The following is a 23144-nucleotide window of genomic DNA, read 5'->3' on the forward strand; positions in this document are numbered from 1 at the left end:
GGGTGTTCTCTAGAAGGGTGCAAATGCCCTTGGCACTCCCCTTTCTTGCTCTGCTTCTGGGCTGCCAGGAGCTGAGCAAATTCCCTCCACCTCACCCTTCTGATTCACCTTGGGCCCAGAGCAATGGAATTGGCAGGCTATAAATGAAATCTCTGAATCCGTGAGCCCAAAATAAAGTTTTTCTCCTCTAAGAAGTTCTTGTAGGTATTTTGGTCATAATGATAAAAAGGTAACTGATTGTTTAATATTATTTTGATATCACTATTCAATTTCTCATTTATTGAGAAAGAAATTGTACATGTTAAAGAATAAATAATATATTTAAAAACAGTTTTCTATGGAAAGTTATCTATTTTTCCTATTTAAGACAGGACAATCAAACTCTTCATAGTCATCGCAAACATTTCAAAAATGATCTTTTAATGAAAATATTGGAATTAATTTTATTAGTAGCATTAATAACATTCATTAATTTGTGGGTCTTTAGATTTTTTGGTGACTGAAGTTGTCAATGAATAATTCATTGGCTTGCTTGGTAACTGTTACTACTTTTCAGTTAGTTCATAGACCTAAGATATCAGTTGATTATAACTGCTGCTCCATCTGTTGCATAATGACATTGAAAAAGGAAGAAAGTTTTCCTGTGGAATAATTTTTAAGAGTTTCACTTTTTGGCAATTCAGTATCCATTGTCTGTACAGTTGGAAATAAATTTTCCACTTAATGTTTTCATTCTCCACAAACCATACATTAGTTGTCAGCAAAATTTCATTGTTATTCAGATTACTTACATTCACTTGCAACAAAAATTCTGACAGCACATTTCTTAGCTGATTTCCTACCTTTTTGTATTTCATATAGATCCTTCTACATATATCATTGCCCAAAAAATAAATTATTTAAATTTCTTGCCATTATAATAATAACCTCATCTACACCCAATAATATTTTATCCAATTTTGTTTAGATTATTACATACTGTTATCATTGTGCTATTCTGTAAGAAACAGGACCTTATATCAGATTAAACTTCAAAACAAATTTCAGGGACAATAAAAGTTTTAAAAAATATTTTTTAGTTGTAGTTGGATGCAATACCTTTATTTTATTTATATTTATGTGGTGCTGAGGATCAAACCCAGGCTCTCACATGTGCTAGGCAAGCATTCTACTGCTGACCCACAGTATTTTTTTTTTTTTTTCAAATTTCTTATTGGTGCATTATAGTCATACATAAAAGTGAGATTCATTGTTACATATTCATATGTTAACACAATTTGTCAATATAAGCTTTTCCTAAAATTCTAAAGTCTCCATCTTTGTCAACTCTTTCTTTATAAAGGGTTCACTTAATCATGATGGGTTCATTTCTTAGATGAATTTGGTGGGGCAGTCTTGTCCTATAGATACATTCAATCTGATGCCAACTTTCAATCCAGTCTGACACCACAGTACCTTATGAAGCAAAGAATTATGGGGAAGAACATCACATTTTGGCAAATGTCTTTAATATCTGGTTTAACAGAAGTCTGATGGAACTTCCTATTTGCTTCTGCTTTTAGTTTGTTGCAATGCATTCTTTGGGATGAAGTTTATGAAGAAAATCCTATTTCACATAGAGTTGAAAAGCAAGCATTTTAAGTCTTTTCAGATACCCATATTGATCCTGCACCATAATTTTACAAGTTTTTTTCCTTTTTCTTTCTTTTCTTTTTTTGTGACAGGGTCTTTTAGTATGGCCCAGGCTGATCTCTCCAATTCACAATCCTCCTGCTTCAACCTCCCAAGTAGCTGGTATTATGATTGTACGTTGTCATGCCCAGATAAGTGCTGGTGGTAGTTTTTTAAAGTGCAATGAGGAGCCTGAAACCATTTGAATGAACTTTTTGTACTGTGTACACTGAAATTTATTGTTTGTCTTGCAGTCAAATGGCTCTTTCATGATTTCATAACATTAGGCATTGGTCACTGGATATTTTGTTCACAAAGTTATACAGTTTTTCCAGCTGTACAGTGGAAAAAAGCTGTTACATATTTTTGAGTGAACAAGAGTGGAAAAGAAAAATGTCTTAGCATCACTGAGAATATAATCCTGTCTTTTGAACCCCATGAATGGGTCATGGGGCCCCACTGGTACTTTTGAGAACTACTGTCTTATATTGGCTATAGGTTTTGAAGCCAATCAATAACTTCTCCAAACATCAGGGACCTTTAGACTATTATTTTCCTGAACTCCCCATTAAGTTCATTTAACTCAACTGAACGAACCTGAACCTAAAGTTAAGTATGCAACTCATTTTGAGATTTTAGACATACAACAAATTCCACCCCCCCCCCAAAAATAAAAATCACCTATATTTTTGCCTTCCAGAAATAATCAATGTGAACATGTTGACCCACTGGAATCTCTCAGGTTGTGTTTTATTGATTTATGAATTCCAGATTTAGCCATTGGCTAACACTCCTAAGGTCCTCCCCCCTCCCCCCCCCCCCCAAAAAAAGAAACCGTTTTTAAAAAGTATGTTGTCCACTGTACCCTGTTCTTTTCTTTTAGATGTGTAGTTACTGAGGTCAATTCCCCCACGTTCTTTCTTTCTTTGGAGGCAGGGTCTCGCTGAGCTGCGAGGCTCCCCGGCGGGGATTACCGCCGGTTACCCGCCCAGCTCCCAGGAGTTCCGGCAAACCTTTAACCCGCTGGAGCTCGGGGGTAGAGCTTGCCTAGCGTGTGTGAGGCGCCGAGTTCGCTCCTCAGCCCCGAATAAAAGTAAACAATAAAGGGAGGGGGGTACACTCCCAGTAAAAAACACTTCTTACGACTGCGTAATTTTCGAGCTCAATCTCCCTTGAAAAATCGCGTAATCTCATCTCACAAAGGGGAAAAAAAATTGCAACGACGCGAGCGAAAAGGCGCGCTGTACCACTCCGCTCCCAATTCACAGAGAGTTGGACCAGACGACGGTCTTATCGGACTCCCTTCCCGTCAACAGCCTCCCGGACGCCGCGGGACACCAGAGGGCAGGTGCGGCTCGCCGTCGATTAGAGTCCGCGCGGTGAGCTTCGGTAACCCGCCCAGAAACGCCGAGCATGCGTGGAACGCGCCCCGAGCCCTGTCCGGGTGGTTAGAGGTCGCGAAGAGGGCCCAGAGCCTGTGTTTTACAGAGGAAGCCGGGGCCATCGAGGCTCCTGGGGGTGGGACGGCGCTGGGCACGCAAGTGCCGCCGCCGAGCGCCGTACCCCGCGCCATTCCTCACCCGTTCCTAACGGCGCCGCAGCCGTCGGAAGAACCCGGACACCAGATCCCCCCCGGCGGCGCACGCACTTCCCTTCCGCGGCAGGAAGGGCGGGCGCCGGCCGAGCGGGTGCGCCCCACGGGACGCGCATGCGCCGTTTGCTCGGAGGCCCTGGAGCGGCTCCGTCGCGCCGGATTCACCGCCCCGCCAGGAGTGCGCCTGCGCCGTCTCCGGGGCTCTCCACCTCCGCTTCCCCTCCCCCTGACCCCCGCGGGGGCTCCGGGCCCGGCGGGACCATGTTCACCAGCACCGGTTCCAGTGGGCTTTGTGAGTATCGGCCCCCGCCGTCCTGACTGCCGCCTACGCGCTACCTTGGGGCTGGGGGCAGCGGGGATCCTCGGGTTTGCAGGAGGTTGGGGGGCTGGCCCTTCATCCCAGAGCCCCAACTTGGGTCGTTCCTGCCTCTGGGGTCCCCGGGCTTCGTCCCCACGTCAGCCATGAGGGGCGAGTGGTCCCGGCGTCGCGCCGCCAGCTCGGCCCCCATGGTGAGCCCCAGGTGCGATGCGCGGCAGCTCCAGCGGCTGCTGCAGGTGGGCCGGGCAGTTAGGGTCGGGCTGGGTGCCCCGTGTTCTCGTGGCCCGGCCTCAGGCCCTTGGCGGCTTGGTGCCAGGCTGAGAGTAGAGGCTGTCCAGGTGGAGGTGGTGCTGGAAGCCTGCCCCCATCACTGTCACCTTCCCCATTCATTTAGGGTCAGTGGGACCCCCCACATGCAGAATTCAACCTCTGTTTCAGGAGCCGACCCCTCAGTTTACTTAGGTACACTTCTTCCTCAGTCCTCCTGAGGAGTTTTTAGACAAACAAAAATACTTTAAAGTAGAGGGAAGTTAGGAAGTCATCTGGCCAGAGAGCGTATACTTCGCTGTTGGGTGTGCTGAATTTTGTTGGAGTGTCAGCGGTGGTGAGCAGGCGGAGGTCAGAGAGGTGTGTGCAACCGCCTGGGAAACAACTTTTTCACACCGCATTGTTTTATTGCCTTTCGATAAAGTGGAGGGTGTCAACCGAACAGTGCGGAGATTAGACACTGATGCACCAGCTCTGAACTGTTTGAACAGCTATAGTTTTGCAGTCGCTCATCATTTCTAGTATGTGTAGTTGATGTTGCCAGAACACAGAAAAGCCTGACATTTCCAAATAGTAAGTTCTACTGTGAATATCATGAATCTTTTTCTGATGATACCTGTTTTTTTAAATACTTTTTTAGTTGTAGATGGGCACAATATCTTTGTTTTATTTATTTATTTTATGTGGTGTTGAGGATCAGACCTACTGCCTCATGCTTGTGAGGCAAGTGCTACCACTGAGCTACAACCCCAGCCCGAGGATACCTGTTTTAAGTATTGAGAGTGAGTTATTGTCTCGACCACAGGCATCATTTTAAATCTTCCTCACTTCTTAACTTTTTAGGTTTTGAAGTGAGTTTAACATTTATGATTTTCCTTGTTTTATAATTTGATTTATGGAGTCTTTCATCATTGGATCCAGAGTCCATTACAATAATTAGTTAATCAATCTTTCTCAAATTGCCCTTTGGATGAAGAACTTATAGTTGGTGATGAAGTTGACAGTTCAGGAAGGTAATGTGGTTTTCCTGGGATCACACTACACTGGTAGATGTGAAATTAACCGTAAGATCCTTCAGTTTTAGTTGTTCAGCATTTTGAGCTATCCTTGCCAATCAAAGGACATATAAAAAATTAAAAAGGCAAGAGGGAAATCAATTATTAGTTGCTGAAACATATTAGCCATTAGATTACATGGACAAAGTGTGTCCAAATTAGATGCAGGGTGACTCTGGGGAAGGCAATTCTTTATTCCCTATGGAACAGGTAGGTGAATTCTAGGAAACAAACTGCTGCCTGGGGAGAGGCCTATTCCCAGGGTTCCTCCTCAGCTATCTTGTCCTGTGTCTAAAATAAGTGTCTCTGCAGTGTAGGAATGAGAGGATGATCCTTCCTCTTCAGGCCATGTTTTTTTTTTTTTTGGTTTTTTTTTTTTTTAATTTTTTAAATTGTAGTTGGACCCAGTACCTTTATTTTATTTATTTATTTTTATGTGGTGCTGAGGATCAAACCCAGTGCCTCACACAGGCTTAGCGGTAGAGTGCTTGCCATAACCCCAGCGGGCCATGTTTTATTTAACGAATAGTTTGGGCATTACTGTAGGCTGTGAATTGTTCTAGGTACCAGGAACACAGTGATGACTAAGTCTTGGTCCTTGTGTTCAGTGCTTACGATGGTGTTTAGGCCATTTTTCCAGGACAGTTAACCACGTGTTGACTTTTTTTTTCTAGTAAAGATCCCCCTGGCGGCAAAGTGATTTTCTTTAGATATGAAATTATATGTCCATTTTGTAAGTCTTAGTTCTGTTTCTGACTATCCTAAAGAAGGCTAATCCATTGGTCTACCCCTGCACTCAGGAGAACAATTTTTTTAAGGAAGAAATCCCTATCATTTCTTGCACCTGAGTATTTCCCATTTTTTTGTGTTACTTTCTCCTTGATCATTTACTCAGCAGGCATCTGTTGAATACCCATATAGTTCATGAACAGGATAATGTGATTAAAAAAGGTAGAAACAGCATTACATAGGTTAACAAGTAATTAAAATGCTTTTACATAGTAATATGTAACGGCAAAAATGGAAGTTATGTGGAGTACAGCTTTAACATGTGTGGTCAGGGAAGATATCTGGGAAGGTGACATTTGAACTGAGAACCAAATAATGTGAAGAAGCTAGCCACATCAGAGTTTGTTGAGAAAAATTCCTTTTGAAGAAAGGGAACACCAAGCACAAAGAGCAAAGCAGGTGCAACAGGGTGCTTTCAGGTTACCAAAGAAAACTTCAATCAGGGCAGTAAATCAGGGCAAGAGCGTTTGTGACCATGTCTTTGAAACTGTTGCTTTCTGACCCATCATGCAGTTATGCCTTGTTAAAAATGCATGCAGTGTTCATGACTCATATTAGATTCCTACTCACAGAGTAATGCTGGCACTCAACTCTATGTTGAGTAACATATGTCATTTATTACATTTATTTCCTAGGTGTTTCCATTATTTATTCACTTCAAATGTTCACTGTGCAATGATGCACTCAACCAACATTAATTTTAATTCCATGTTTTATGTATCCAGGTATAGTTCTCAGAGTTCAGTGTTGAGAGGAGGACAAAAAAAGAAAAGAACAGGTGTGCTCAGGGCAGTGCAGTGGTAGTGTAGTGGGTTTATGGCAATGGGTGGCTTGCTGGGGGGAGGCACAGTTGTCAGACTGCACAGTGCAGCCGATACAAATGTACATACATACAATTAAAAAAATATTTTTTATTATAGGTGGACACACACTATCTTTATTTCATTTTCATGTGGTGCTGGGGATCAAACCCAGTGCCTTACACGTGCTAGGTGAGCACTCTACCACTGAGCCATAACCCCAGCCCACATATATACATTTTTTTTTATTAGAGCATTAAAATTATGCATAGTAGTTGGGTTTATCTTGGCAAATTTGTACATGCTTAGAATTTAATTTCAGTTCTTTGTTCCTCTCTTTTCCATCCTCTACTGATTTTCCTTTCACTTATCTATTTATTTTTGATTGGTTCTTTCTACTTATACATAAAGTTGAAATTCTCTCTGGTATATTTATATATGCATGTAGCATGGTTTTTAAAAATTCATTCTGCATTTTCTTCCCCTTTCCATCCCTCCTATCTTTTTTTAAAATTATTTTTTGTAGTTGTAGATGGACAGAATGCCTTTATTTTGTTTATTTTTATGTGGTGCTGAAGGTAGAACCCAGTGCCTTACGCATAGTAGGCAAGTGCTCTGCCGCTGAGCTCCAGCTCCAGCCCGCATCCCTCCTTTCTTGATCTCCTTCTTCTAGTCTACTGATCTTCTCTATATCTTTATGATATCTGATCCTCCCTTCCATCTTTTCTTTTTTTGCTCTAGCTTCCACATACAAGAGAAAACATTTGACCCTTATTTTCTGAGACTGACTTATTTCACTTAGCATGATTTTTTTTTTTTTTTTTTTTTTTTGAGGGAGGAGTAAGACTTTGTCAGGCATAACAGTCGGGAGAGGTTCTGTAAGGGATGGAGCAAGGCCTGGTAAAGAATTCTGGGGGTTGTTGATTATGGCTGTAGTGGGCAGCTTCTATGGTGTGTGGTGAGTTTGCTAGAGGGCAATGGGACATGGAGACAGACCTGTAGACATTTTAACATTTGAGGAGGGAGAAGAGGCAGAGCTGGGGAAAAGACCGAGTCTTGACCAAGGAGGTGGGAGAATGCCAAGGAGCAGAGAATTCCAGAGGAGTGGTTAGTAGCCTTAAATGCTTCAGAGATTTCCAGAAAAGGACTTAAAAGTGACCTTTTTGGAAAGAAAAAGGAAATCTAGGGCCTTTCCAGAATGGCTTATCCAGTAATTGGGAGAGAAGTGAGTGAGATTATGGTTGGCCAAGGAATGAGTAGAATAAAAAAAGGAGGCAATAAGCTTGGGAATCACCTTTAAGAGTATCAGTCCTGAAGGCCTTGAAGGAGTTGCAGTCGTGGGAGCCTCAGTGAAGGGAAGTTTGCTTTAAGTTGAGAGAAACTTTGGCTTGTTCATTATTGGGAAAGACTCAGTGGGGAGGATCTCTTGAAGATACAGGAATGAGTGATAGGACCACGTCCTGAGAAGCAGAAGAAGGTGATCACCATCACAGGCCCAAGGCAGGCATGTTGCTCATTGCTCTGGGAGGGAAGACAGGAAATTACTATTGATGATGGTGAAGTGATTCTAAATGCTACCTGTCTCAGCAGTAAAATAGCAACCAGGGTACTTTTCAGGATGTACACCTGCCGGGTCCCATCCCCAGGGTCACATCCAGAAGGGCTAATGTGGACATCAGAAATCTGTTTTCTTTCTTTCTTCCTTCCTTCCTTCTTCTTTTTTTTTTTTTTTTTAAGAAATTGATATTTTTAAAGGTTCCCTGGGAGATTCAAATGAGCAAACATTTAGATCAAAGCAAGAAGGTGGCCAGCAGGAAAGGCAGAGAGAACAGTTAGAGTCCAGTGGGGAGATGCCGAAGGCCCAATTAAGATATTAGCAGTGAGGGGCTGGGATTGTGGCTCAGTGGTAGAGCGCTCACCTAGCATGTGTGAGGCATTGGGTTCAATCCTCAGCACCACATAAACATAAATTAAAGATATTGTATCTTCCTAAAATTAAAAAATAAATATTTAAAAAAAAGATACTAGCAGTGAGAATGGATGGGATAGAGGGAAGGATTTGAAGGGTGTTTGGGCAGGTAGGTGGTTTCAGTCAGGCTTATTGGATTACGGGGAGGAAGAGTTGAAAAAGACTCTGGTTAACGGATTAGACAGCTGGGTAAATTATGCAGTTACCAACACAGAAGGAGGAGCTGTTTTGGGGGAAAGATGAGTTCAGTCTTGGACCCATGTAAGGTCAGTCTGCAAAGTTCAGTTGGAGCTACACAGGGGCCACTAGAGAGTAGGGTTTGGAGCTGGACTGAACATGGCGAGGTGGGAGTTAGGTGGTGAATGTGGGTAAGAGCTGCAGTGTTGGTGAGTGGAGTCAGAGCTGAGGACAGAACTTCAGGCCCTTCCCTTGTGTAAGGGACAGGTAGAGACGAGGAGATGGCAGGGTTGGCAGAGGGGTGGTTTCTTTGGAGAAACTGACTGCTTTTTCAATACAGTTGGACCTGTCCTCTTCACTGTAAATATGTGTCCCTTGGATTGTTCACCCTCCCACTCCACTGTGATTTCCAGATATGGATTCCTCCTCATCTCCAGTTCATCAGCCCGTGTCTGGCATCTCTTCTGAATCCAGACTGTAACCCAGGGTTAATTTTCAAAGTTGTGGTCCAGTCCAGACTCTCTGCCACCAGCCACCCTGGTGTACTTATTGAGCAAAATCCCAGTCCTGTGTTAATCTTGGTGTCTAAACTGAGCTGAGCTCTGAAGCACTATTTCTTAGTTAACTAAATTTCTTGGATTTGGCCATCCTTCTGCGTGTCCACTTCCTCTCTAACCTCAAGATTATTTCCAGTTGGTCTTTGTTGCACTGCACCCAGGGAGAGAATCAGGCTGTCACTGGGGTGCTCATACCTCCTGGGTCCTGCCTACCTTGTTTCTCCCCCCATGCAGCCTTGTTCCTTTCTTCCCATTTAAAGCAGGAATGGCCTTCTGACTGGGGTCTGCCTCCGTCTGCTCTCCCCTCTTCCTTGCCGGCCTGTTCTAGTGCCACTCCTTTCTTCTACCATCCTCTCTGAGAGAGAGCTGGCTCATGCTTAGAGCTGATGACGCTTCTCCCCAGTGGCTCTCTGAGGCTCCCTGAGTGAGGAGCCTCTCACTTGCTGCTCCCTTCTCCTTGGTGTGCATCTTTGTCTTGGTGAGTCAAACTGTCCTTCGGATCTCTGATGGTGGAAAGGAGGACAAAAAAGGGTTAATAAAGTAAAACTTCCGGGATTTGCCCTGGTAAATGCTCAGTCGGGTCTGAGTGTTTTTAACTGGATCCTTCTCCTGAGTGTCTACATACAAAAGCATCACCCCTCCATTGATCTTACCTGCACCTTCCCAGTCAGGGCTGCCCTCTTTACAGCTGTACTTCTTGAAAGATGATTTTCATTAATTCTGCTTGCCGCTCACCTCTCTTCACTCCTTAGTCCTCTGTAGCTGGCCTGCTGTTCTTTGATGCCACCTACTGTGTGGGGCTGTGTTTTTGGTTCACTGCAACTCAAGCTGCCCTGGGGGAGGTGACCATTGTTATCCACCCCAGTGAATCAAATGGGTGCTTCTCAATCCTCATCTTAAGGAAACGTTCTGTTGTGTTTGGCCTTGAACACTTGTTTCTGAAATTCTTCTTGAATCTCCATCCCCTTCTGTACTTCCTTGGTTCTCCTCTGATCTCCTGAACACATCTAGTTAGGTTCTTTTATAATCTTTTTTTGGCAGTAATGGGTCATTGGTTGCTTTAGGAGAGCAGTTTCAGAGTGTCTGACAGGGCAAAACCTGCTGTCTTTAGGGGTAAGAAGTGAATCAGAGGTGGAGTAGATATAGATTGGAGGGATCCCTGCGTGTTTACACAGTCAGGTGAGTCTGAATGAGACACAGCTGGACTCAGCCCTTTGAAGACTCAGAAGTCTGCCAGTGACCAGGGTGTCCTGCTAACCAAACTTCTCACTGCGCTGCATGGAACCAGTGCAATTGGATCAGTTTAAAGTGGGAGATGCAGTGCTCAACTGAGCTGCAACTTTTTCCTGAGTAAACTGTTTACCTGATCCAAACTATTTGCTAGGGAGCCTTCTGTCAGATGCAGTTAGAGAGGTTTCATGATCCTGAGGTCCACTGGTGTTAACCTGTGACATGGACGTATCTCACTGAAGAGATGGGCAAGCCCTAAGGACTGGTGGGGGTGCTGGAGGTCTGCATCTCGCCCACCTTCATTTCAGCTGAGAATCCTGCTCAGGAACCTGAATACTCTGTCCCTACATAATGGTGAAATGGACACCTACAGCACTTAGCATGGCTGTTCCTTTATTCACACTGGTAGGAAGGACCAAACCATGTTCTTACTGACATATTCTTAATTACGTGTTCATTGTGTTGAACACATAACTTGTGGAAGATAAGTAGCTCTGCATTTTGGTCTCACCATCTCTTTAAGTATTCCTTAGATAGGGAAGCGTTATGCCTGTGTGAGAAGGAGTCAGGCCTGTGGCTGCCCCCTCTGGCTTCAGTTCACTAGTCACCAGGTAGGCATTTATGGTCATGCCTGTGGGCCAGCCACTCTCCTGGGTTCTCAGGATTTAGTAGTAATTACAAGATCAGTCAAGTGGTGGTAGTCTTAGGTAATAGAAACCATAAAACAGGCTCATTTTAAAAATTAAGTTTCCAGTTCAGTAAAGTAATCAACACTTCAGCCTTCAAAGGTAAGATTTTTTTCTTACAGCTTGGACTTGTTGGCAGCCTTATAAATTCTGCATTTTGGGGTGGGGCCTCCCTTTTGTAGGCAGCAGCCCTTGTATTTTGGTACCTCAGAGGAAACTCCCAATTTTATCATTTGTTTTAGTTGGGTTTCTGTTTTATGGGCCAGGAATCATTTTGCTGGTTCTTTTAAGGGTGACTCTAAGTCTATTCATTTCTGCTTAACCAGGCCTGGGCTTCCAAACCCTGTGTAACTTCTGCCTTTAGAGCCTGACTCTTGGGGGTAAGCTATTCTCCACATAGCTGAAGATTTGGGGGATTTTGGGCATTTGGGGACTTCTGAAATGCCCAAGAAATCTATTTATTCATACATTTTAGCTAAGAAAGAAAGGTAGATATTAACTAGAGTGGGATAAGTTTAAGAAACGGTGCTTTTAAAAATTGTAAAAGTGAGATTAACTAGATTACAGAAAGTGTTAGCATTTCACTTAATTTTCTTCATCTTTATCTATACATTCATGTTCTCATTTTAAAATAACTAATAATAATAATTTTATTATTATAAAACAAGTACATGTTCATCAAAGGAACTTCTGAAAAGTAGAAAAACAATGGGAAGAAATAAAATGACATTTATTGGAATTTGGGTGTTCTGTTTTTCCAGTGCAAAAATGAACAACTAAATAAGTAAAAATAAACTTAATCATACTCAAATATGACTGTGTAACTTGTTTATTTTACCAAACAGGATCTTCTAAAATGTAATATCTGTGTCTATTGTTTATATTTTGCTTTTCTCCTCCAAAACACCCCCTGCTGGCTGGCCTTCCAGAATTATGTGTTTCTCTTCTCCTTTCATTGCTACTGTAGTAATGAAGCTGAGAGCATCTTCATTTTCAGATATTCCTAGAAGTGAAAGGTTAAAGAAAGTGCATTGTCTCATAACTTTTGATGCATACTGCCAAAGTCCAACCCCAAAGGAGTTTCCATTCCGCTTGGAGCTGCAGAATGTAAAATGTCACCAGCAATTTAAGGGAGAAATATTGCTATACTTGTTACATTTAATCTTCACAGCTGCCCTGTGGGGATAGATATCTTTCCCTGCATCACCCCTCCCCCCACAGATGAGTACATAGAGGCTCAGAAAATAATTTGTCCAGGATCATGTAGCTAGTTTGTGGAAGAGCTGATTTGTCCCAGATTTGCCTGCCTCCAAAGCCTGTACCCTTTCCACTGTGTCATGCCACATTAATAGTTAAGTCCCTGTAAGGGAAATGTCATAAATAAAGGGACATAAATTGAGTCCCTTTTACCTGTTAGGTCTGCAGCTTTTAGTTATGCAAGTTATAATATGTGGTATATTTGTCATTCACATGAATTAGTGGAACAAAGTGAATTAGTGGAAGATGGCAATGGCAGGATAACTCGAAAACCTTAGGACAAATACCTGGGTAAAGAATCATCATTTAAACGAAGTGCTGCATATCTGTGTTTCTTGTCACTTTTCAATCAATAATTAGTAAGTGTTAACTATTAATTCTACCTACAGAACACTTAACTACATGCTGGGCACTGTTCTAAGCAGTTTACATGTATTCATTCCTTAGAACGTCACTGCGAGTTAATATAGTATTCTCTGCAACATGCAGATGAGGAAGCTGAGGCACAGCCAGTCAGGTGTGCTTCCAGAGGTTACATGACGAGGAGCGAGACTAGAATTTGGCCAGTCTGGCCCATATTCTGTGTTGCACACTATACTGCTTCTCAGTCTCAGAGACATGCATCTGCAGGTGTTGCTCTCGACTACTGAGATCTTCATATGCTGGCAGTGAAAACACCAGCTCTGAATCTGCGTGACAGCCCTGTCACATTGCTTTCCATTCTGCTTGGAGTTGCGGCTGTTAACTCTGCTCTGCCCTTTCTGATGGTTTTCAGTCCGTGAGTCTCCCTCTTTCTTCCTGCGTCAGAACCAGTATCCAGCTTGCTTTCAGTAGGGATGTTTATATCCTGATAGGATCTGCTTGTGGTAACTAACTTCTGTTTTTATTGTGTGTGTGTTCCTCTCTCTTTCCTTCTTTTATCAAGTTATGTCTTCCTTCTCCAACCTTTTCCTCTCTCTGCTTGTGTCAGCATCAGTTTCAGTACTTAAAGTGGGACCTACCTTACATCAAGCAGATTTTAAAAATATATACATTTATTTTTTAGTTGTAGTTGGACACAATACCTTTATTTCACTTATTTATTTTTATGTGGTACTGAGGATCGAACCCAGGGTCTTGAACCTTCGAAGTGAGTGATTTACCACTGAGCCACATCTCCAGCCCACATTAAGCAAATTTTAAAATGTATTTTTTAGAATTTTAGTGAGTACAACTTGACAAATAATTTACCTCCAGTGTTTTTGAAATAAACTTTGTGAAACATTGATACTTGTTGAGGGGTACCTGGAATTTTTACCCCCACTTAAATTATTAATATAAATGAGAACTAAAATTTAATCCTCATTTAAATCATGCTTCTTTTCCCTAGATGTTTATCCTAAGACCTTGTAAGTTATATTGCCATTGTTCTAGGCCATTTTCTAGTCATATGTCAGTTTGGTCTCTTGAATGTATGATGACACAGTGGAAAGAGTAGACTTGTATTTGGAAAGGGTTCTGTGGCCAACTAGGTCAGGAGTGTTGTTGACTGAATAATGATTGACAGTGCACACTAACCTTTGAACGCTCTTTAACCATGCAACAAAAGAAAGTTGTTTTAACTTTATTAACTCAGTAAGTTTCTGAAACTTACTGGGAATGAAAAATAAAATATAAGGAAGAAACATAAATTTCAATTTGTACTGTCCAGACTCGATCTTTGTTTATATATTGCTGTTGTGCAAATTTTCACTTTGTGTGTGTGTTTATGTAAACATTTTTAAAAAGCAAAATTAGGGCTAATTTTGTTTTCTGCTTTTTTCATTTAACCTTCTTAAATGCATTTATCCATGTCATTAACAATCTTCAAAATAAACTTAAAATTTTGTGTAATTACAAAACCGAATCATGCTTGCTGAAAAAAATACAGAAATTATACAAATAGGGGCTGGGGTTGTGACTCAGTGGTAGAGCACTTGCCTAGCATTCATGAGGCACTAGGTTCGATTCTCAGCACCACATACAAATAAAATAAAATAGTTGTTCATCAACAACTAAAAAATATTTTAAAAAAGAAATTATACAAATATATATAACAGAAAAGACCAGTCTCACATAGTTACTGTTCCATGTGGATGACCAGCATTGATAGCTTAGTTCTTATTCTCCTGATCTTTGCCATGCGTGAGTTTGCTTTCTTCTCTCAAACACACAGAGATACATACACACATATATGTATGTATAATCTATGTATATTTGGTTTTATATAGAAACGGCATTTGAATGTACATTTTGTGTTCTCCCAACATTGTCTTTGAGCATAAAATGTACAAAAAATCATTCGTTATTGATTATAATGTTTTATCAGACTAAAATGTTTCCCCCCGCCCCAGTATTTTCCCATTGAGAAATCATGTTAAGTTGAATATCTCTATAAGTAGGTTATGATCACATCTTTGATTTGGTCCCAAGGAAATCAACACTAACGTGGAGTTATAGGTCACAGCATTGTGAAGCTCTCGATCTGTATTGCCAAATTCTTCCAAAAGGCTGTTTGGTTTTATGCTTTTACCAGTCTAGGAGCATGTGTTTCTCACCAAACTTTTATAACAATGAGCATAATTATTTTTAATAATTTTTGTCAATAGGTTATTTTATTTGTATGTGGTGCTGAGAATCTTTTTATAAAAAATATTTTTAGTTGTAGATGGACACAATGCCTTTATTTTGCTTTTTTTTTTTTTTTTTTTGGGTGGTGCTGGGGATCGCTTTTAACTTTTTTTTTTGGTACTGTGGATTGAATTCAGGGGCACTTGATCACTGAACCATATCCCCAGCCCTTTTTGTATTTTATTTAGAGACAGGGTCTCACTGAGTTGCTTGGCGCTTTGTTTTCGCTGCAGCTGGCTTTGAACTCTGGATCCTCCTGCCTCACCTTCCTGAGCTGCTGGGATTATAGGTATGCATCACTACACTTGGCCTGTTTCATTTTTATTAGCCATTCATCTTTCAGTTTTGGTTTGTACCACTTGTTTTAGCTACCTTTATAAAAAAATTGTAAACAATGGACAACATCCCCACGTTTGATTTACCAATTTTTGGCATACTCAGTAGACTCTGCTATGAAAATGAGAAATTAACCTAGGAAACAAGTATACCTCTTCTACTCTGCATCCTTATTTCCGTTTACACACATGCTGTATGTGTTTATCATCTGTTCTGTAATGATAAGCCTTTTATACTTTGTTTATGGGTTGATTTTTATATGGCAAAACCAATAGCTCTGCTGGCATTACTATGATTGTATATTTACTGTGGAATCAAGGCTTGAGATTGGATTTACAGAAGGAAATAAAGTCCTTGCTTAGGAAACTTGTGCTGCTTCAGGGAGTCTGAATGTCCTTTGAAGTGTCTTCATTACTTTTAAGTTCACACTCAGCTACTGTTGTTTCTTAAATCCTGCATCATTTTTGTCCTGGCACCGTTGTTCTTTTTTCCTTGTTATCCTCTTGGAGTAAACTTTTTTCATATAAGGACACAGGTGCTGAACTTGCTGGGTCCCTTCTTGGCCATTCTTGTACAGTACTGAATGAATGGATTCTTTCTTAAGTACCTAATGTGGGTATCCTTGTTTAAGGATAGATTTTTTTTTTTTTTTTTTTTTTTTTTAATCCTGAGGGAGGCCCATACCTTAAGTGGCAGGGCTGACTGCAGACCTTTTTCAGTATGCAGGAATAGGTGGTTTCCATAGAGCGAACAGGTAGGGTGCATAGGTGGCTAGTAGACACTGTGAGGACCCCTGCAGTTGTCAAAATTAGGTGGGCTTGGCTCTTTTTGTGGATTTATTTCCTGAGTAAAGCTGTCCTTACCCCATCCTCCATTCCCTGTCACCTCATTCTCTGATCTCTTGTGGAAGATTGAAGTTACCCCAAGTTCTCTTCTACTTGGCTTCTAACCCTGTCCTCAAGTACATTGCTCCCTTCTTTTGCAGATAATTTGTAGGATTTTATCCAGCCCCTTTCCTGTTTGGGTGGTGGAATGGTGGAATGAATGGCTGTTGGTTAAAAAGAATGTGAAAGAATGGACTTGGGGATGTGGTTTTATGGAAGGTCCAGCTGCCCTGATGACATGTGATCAGTGGCTTTAATTCTACTGGAATTAAATGACTTCAAATGCTGTTGGATCCAGCAGTGAACACTGTGCATTTTTTTCAGTCCTGATTATATTATCATTCAGTTTATTTTAGTCCTGGTTATCATTCAGTTTTTTTTTTTTTGATCCTGATTATATTAAAGAGAAGAATCTTGAATGCCTCTCTAATAACAGATGGTTTCTCATCATAACAAAGAGAACAGTAAGCAGGCCCAGGTTTTTCTGTCAGTAACAATATTATTTAGAATTTAATAACTTTATTCTGTTATTAGTATTTATTTTTTGTGGATACCACCTACTGATTACAAAGTGACACTTGTTTTCCATTTGTGACAGTGATATATAAACTTCCTTTGAAATACATTTCTTTATGTAAATAATAGTAAGGTGACTTAAAGAAAAACACTAAATAATAGGATGGGTACGTGAGGACTTGGCAGAGATGGCGATTCTCCTGTGGAAATGGCTGCTTGAAAAATGCTCTGAACTTTCCAGTGATCACTCATGCTTCTCTCTGGCTTTGGTATTTATTGGTTAGTTCCCAGGATGCATTTGAGCAGACACATTGCTCTGGTGTCTTGGGGATTCTTTTATTCCAGTACAGATTTGGAAGGAAGGAAGAGTGGACAGGTGTCCTGACTCAGCTGTTTTAAACTGGAATTCTGTCTGGCAATCTTTTTGGTTTCATTGCTTCTTTGGACTCTGCACGCCTTTTAGACCCGACGTTTGGGATTTAAATGGGACTTTCCCTCCTCTCCAGCCAGCTGGTTTTCTCAGCACCAGTGCTTGGAAGTGCTCAGCAGCTTTGAGTCCATCATCTACTCACAAAATGTGCTGAATGGCCACATAGAAGCCCAGACTGAAAGCTTCAGCTTGGTTCTCTTACACTTTTTCATCGGATAGGAATGGGACAGGTCCCTTATATCATCAGAGCTTGTGTTTTGTCTGCCTTGTTTTCCCTGATAGACCACCATAATCTACATTAGAAATCTGTAGAAGCATGCAGCCCCCTCCTGTGGATCTTGTCGGATGTCCTGTGCATGTCTTTGTAGCTCTGTCAGCCTTGCTGTGGCAAAGGGCATCCTTTGCTTGGTCTTTGTCTACCTGGAACCATCCCTGGCTTGCCATAGGCTGAACTGGCAGCACTTTCACTGCACATGGCCTGACGGCTCAGTCCCCTTGTAAATCAGATTGTTGATAGATGTCCACCTCTCTGATGCTTCTCTAAGCCGAAGTTAGGGACAAGAAGGCCACACAGGTCTCTGTGTGTGTGGTGGGGAGGGGTTGGGGAAGAGAGTTGTTTGCCAGCACTTTAAAATGGGGTATTCTCACAGAAGCGCACGTTTCTTCTTTCCTGGGGTGGGTGACAGGGCGACATTAGGGAGGAACAGTTACATTCCAGCAACTTGCTGAGCATGCGCTGGACTTGCTGTGGACTTCCCCTTTTGCTCTGATAATGCCTGGCCTCCTCTGGCACTGAGATTTACGACATATTTTCTTGTCAGTAACCATATGTTTCCATATTTTAAAATTATATATTTTTTTCCTGATGATTTATTGCACAAGTTCAGAGCTTTCCATGGACTTCCTGATTTTTTTCAGAGTTGCGCCTACTGTTGAACAATTTATCCCACATTTATATGTAATATTCATAATTTTCTTACCCCCTTGGTTTTTAAAGTTATTTCATTATAATTATATGTCTTGTCTAATTAGCACTTTTAACAATTACTGCTGTTTTGCATTTAATGAAAAGGTTAATGTTGGTATAAAATCTCCCTGAGGAGTGTCCAGCGCGGTGCACTAGTGTCCAGCACGGTGGCAGGACCAAAATACAAATGTAGGTGCCTGATGCCCTAGTCGGGGCCTTGCAGATTTGAAGTGCTTTTCTCGGTGTGCAAGCCTCCTCAACCCTGTTTCAGAGCTTCCTTTTTAAATTTTGATGCCACTCCCATTCATACAAAATATTTAGATGTGGAACACATTTTTGTATCTAGAAGTCAAACTCATCTTCCTGACTTTTCTTTTTTTCTTGGAGACTTCTTAGCACTTTCTTCTGATTATCTTCCTGATACTTTATAGCCACTGGTACAATAACAAGTGTCTGTTGGCCACCTTCCTGAGCCAGGCCCTCTGCCCAGTTATGTGGGGAACCTGCCTGAGGAATGGTCAGTGTGCAGGTGCCCAGTGTCATTGAGTTCTCCCCAGGGCATAAGGGACAGGAGGCAATTCATGGGTGGCTTTCAGCGTTTTACTTCTAACACTGTAAGGGAAATGGGTATAGCAAAGACAAATGGGGACTTTTGACCCTGGGCAGTCTTACTGAGGTCCTTGTGGAGATGGCCACCGGAGGGCACATGTTCTTCCCTAGAGTGGTCAGTGGAGGTGAGTTCTATGAGGTTTCTTCTTGGAAGTGAATTGTGATGGAAGTAGAAGGTGACCCACACAAGATGTGACTTACTGCATTTTTGATTTAGTTCTTTTTTGATGAAAAGCTTTTAAGAAAGTCACTTCATGAGATGCCATATCACCCCATTCCTGTGAGAACCCTGAGAAGCTCACCAAGTAGTTAACCAGTCAGAGTCAGGGAGACCAGCACTGTGGTAGGATATGTGGCCCCTTCTCTCAAGGGTGTGAACCACACTAGGTTTCTGTCTGTGTTTTACATGCCAGACTCATGGGGTGGGCAGAGTTGCTGGGTTGCTGCCCTCACCGTGTTTTCAGCTAGAATGCTTCTCTAAGAGCCCACATGACTGAGCTTTGCAGAACCTGTGGTTAGTGTCTTCAGGACCCAGAAAATGAGCCTTTTATTCAGGTAACTATCACATAACCAAATTTGCAGTGTACACTTACTAGCTTCTGGTACATTAATATTGTTGAGCAATTAACAGAAACCACCATAATTTCCCCACCACACAGAGAACCCAGTACTCATTAAGCAGTTCCTCCTGCACTTGCCCACCATTGATCTGTTTTCTGTTTGTGTGGATTTTAAAATTTTGGATATTTCATACGCATGGAATCTGCAGTGAGTTAGCATAATGTTCTCAAGGTTCATCCACATAGCACACTTCATTTACTCATTCCTTTGTTGGTGGACATTGGGTTGTTTCCACTTTTGCCAATCATAATAATGCTGCTTTAAACATTTGTGTATAGCTTTTTGTTTGAATACCTGTTTTAGTTCTCTTGGGCATACAACTAGGAGAGGAATTGCTACAAAAATGCATTTTAAGTATTAACATGGTATATAAAGTTTTATTTTCTTGTTATGTATTAGGGAAAACTTTGTTTCTTACCATCAGGCAAAACTGGGTTCAATACCAGCCCCTCTGCTAACGAGTTATGATGTTGGCCAAGTCACTGAATCTTTATAGCCTCTTTGCTTTCCTAGGTGGGTTGGTGATCCTGCCTCTACACTACTCCAAGGACTCACCAAGGTGGTTTACCTGGAAAATGCTCTTAGCCTTCACATCTCCTGTAGTCACTGTTTTACTTTATCCCCTAAGCCTGATATTCACCGCCACAAAGAATTGGCGGTGTACTTTGGTCACAAAAGAGAAATAAGAGATGAATGACCCAAAAGGAAATCTTTGGTGTTTTATATTATCTTTGCTATAGATGCTTTGCACTTTTAGATTGATTTATTGTCTGTTATGCTTAAAGTTTTTGGCATTGATATTTTCGAAGGTAGAAGGAACTCTTGCAGAAAAGTGACTTTTTTTTAACCTCCTGTTTGTGTGTGACCCACTTCCTGACTGCACTTACGGACAGGAAGATTGCTAGTGACTTGCCCTATCTCAACACATTAGAATTTAATGAACCTTTTTCCTCAATTAGTAACTAGTTGAAAAACAGATGTGTGTAAAGAGTTAAAATCTCCCATGAGTAGATCAGAAATTACCACTGTTAATGTTTTGATAGCTGCTTTAAAAAGCTTATATTTATGTAAATATTTTTTAAAAAGTATTATATGATAATACCACTAGAAATATTGTTTTAGGAACATCTTTGCTAGGCATGAAATATTTGCCTACATCCTATTTCTTAGCATTGAATATTATTCCATTTTAAGATAGAACATAATTTATCCATTTTCCTATTGGATATTCAGGTTGTTTCTAGTCTTTTCACCATTATAGACAATGCTGTGATGAACGTCTTTATAGAAAAATCTTTGTGTATGTCCATGATAATTACTTTGGGCTAAATTTCTAGACATAGATTTTCTGGAATCAGTATGTATGCATGTTTAAAAAAATTTTTTTATGGGATTGAAGCCAGAGATGCTTAACCACCAAGCCATGTCCCCAGTCCTTTTTATTTTTTATTTTGAGACAGGTTCTCAAAAGTTGCTTAGGGCCTTGCTAAGCTGCTGAGGTTGGTCTTGAACTTGTAATCCTTCTGGCTCAGCCTCCAGAGTTGCTGGTATATAGGTGTGTGCCATTATGCACGATATGTTTAAAATTTTTGATAAGTTCCTCATTTAAAAAGTACCCACCACTCTGTGCTGCCCCCTTCCCAGACTGTAATGTTTTTATATTTCCATTCAAAATGGTGGCCTGTGTAACAAAAGTAAGCACAATTTTGACTAAAGGATACAAATAAGCTGGCCTTGGCAAGAGCAGTTTGGGTAATGGGAGAAGGAGGTGTAAATGGGCCTCTGGTGGGAATCAGTGTCAGGAGCCAGGTAGTAATATGAAATATTGTGCTTAGTACTTCACCATTGACAACTGCTCAATAAATGTTGGTTAGTATTAGTGGTGGTGAGGTTAGAGCAAAGGGGACAGCCTTGTCATTAACCACACAACAGTAAGAGACCACTTTTGCCTCATGAATTGACAAAAAAATTAGTTTCATAGAATAAACAGATGATTGGTCAGAACCTGAACAGGGTTTCATAGTACATTTTCCTTTAATCTATGGATATGGTGAATTACATTGATTTGCTTTGCATTCCCAGTGTAAACTTCATTTGGTCAGTGTACTGTTCTTTGTATATGTTGTTGGATTTGACTTGGCTTTTTTTTTTTTTTTTTTTTTTTTTGCATCTGTGTTCATAAAGGAACTTTAAAATTTTTTTTTTTTTTTTTTTTAGTTGTAGGAGGACACAATGCCTTTATTTTTATTTATTTATTTTTATGTGGTGCTGAGGATCGAATCCAGTGCCTCACCTGTAGTAGGCGAGCACTCTACTGCTGAGCCACAATCCCAGTCACTGGATGTGGACACATTCAGTTCATAATGGTGATTTTTTGGTGTAACAAAAGTAAGCACAATTTTGACTAAAGGATACGAATAAGCTGGCCATGGCAAGAGCAGTTTGGGTAACGGGAGAAGGAGGTATAAACGGGCCTCTGGTGGGAATCTTGATCCATTATTTTTCCTTTTTTTCTGATTTTGGTATAATCATAATGTTGGCTTCATAAAATGATTTGGGAAGTGTTGAGAAAGTGCTTGTGGGCTGGGGATATAGCTCAGAGTGCTTGCCTTGCATTCAAAATGCCCTGGGTTCAATCCCCAGCACCGCAAAAATAAACAAACAAACAAACAAATAAAATTAAAAAAAAAAAAAAGAAAGTGCTTGTGTAGAATTGTTATTCTTTTCTGTTAAATGCTTGGTAGAGTTCTCCAGTGATGCCATCAATCTTGGAGTTTTCTTTGAAGACTTTTTAAACTATGAATTCAGTTTTATAATGTCTATAGGACTGTTTAAATTAGTCATTTATTCTTGATTGAGCTTTGGTAGATTGTGTCTTCCAAGGAATTTATTTTATTCACAATGTCAAATTTTTGAGCTTGAATTTGTTCCTAGTATTCCCTCTAATCCTTTAAAATTTATTTTAGTTATGATAATATAAAATTTACCATTTTAACAATTTTTAAAGTATGTAGTGACATTATATAGGTTCTTGTTATTTTGAAAGATTATACTTATAATGTTTCTGAGCTCTGTAGTGATGTTGGTAATTGAGTCTTCTCTCTTCTTTTCAGTCTTGTAAGAAGTTTATCAAAATTCATTGATTTCTCTCAAAGAGCCAGCTTTTTAGTTTCACTAATTTTTCTCTTACTATATTCTGATTTTTCTGTTTCATTGATTTCTGTTCTTATTATTTCATTCTGTCTGCTTGCTTATGGATTAATTTGTTCTTTTTCTAATTTTTAAATGATTGCAACTTGCATTATTATTTGAGGTTATTTTTTCTACCTATTATAAGCATTTAGTGAGTGAGATAAGCTTCCCTGTAAGCACTATTTTGATTGAAGTCCACAAATTTTGACTGTACTTTCATTTTGCATTCTATTTAAAAAATACTCTAATTTCCCTTGCAACTTCCTTTTTGACCCAGATATTATGTAGAAATGTGCTATTCACATAGTTGGAGGATTTTTCCATCAATCTCTATTGGTTTAGCTTGATTCTGTTGTGGTCAGGGAACCTGCTTTGTGTAAGTTCACATTACATTGGTTGAGGTGTCCTTTATGGTCCAGTAGGTGGCCAGTGTTGGTAGATATACCTAGATATACCGTGTGCATTTGAAAAAAAGTGTAACTTGCTGTTGTTGGGTGGAGTGTTATATGGTTAAGTTGGTTAATGGTGTTTTTTAGGTCTTCTGTATTCTTATATGTCGTATGAGTCCG

General features: G+C 40.6%; 1 protein-coding gene across 1 annotated transcript in view; it reads left to right on the forward strand.

The window, feature by feature from the left end:
* Nucleotides 1–3399: 3399 nt before the first annotated feature.
* Ubac2 (UBA domain containing 2) overlaps nt 3400–23144 on the forward strand; it is a 157405-nt gene continuing 137660 nt past the window's right edge. The window contains exon 1 of the mRNA XM_076872130.1: nt 3400–3557. Within this exon, the coding sequence (XP_076728245.1) occupies nt 3527–3557 (31 nt within the window). The 5' untranslated portion in view covers nt 3400–3526. The remainder of the gene's footprint in view (nt 3558–23144) is intronic.

This window comes from Callospermophilus lateralis, chromosome 12 (assembly GCF_048772815.1).
Source record: "Callospermophilus lateralis isolate mCalLat2 chromosome 12, mCalLat2.hap1, whole genome shotgun sequence".
NCBI classification, from domain to species: Eukaryota; Metazoa; Chordata; class Mammalia; order Rodentia; family Sciuridae; genus Callospermophilus; species Callospermophilus lateralis.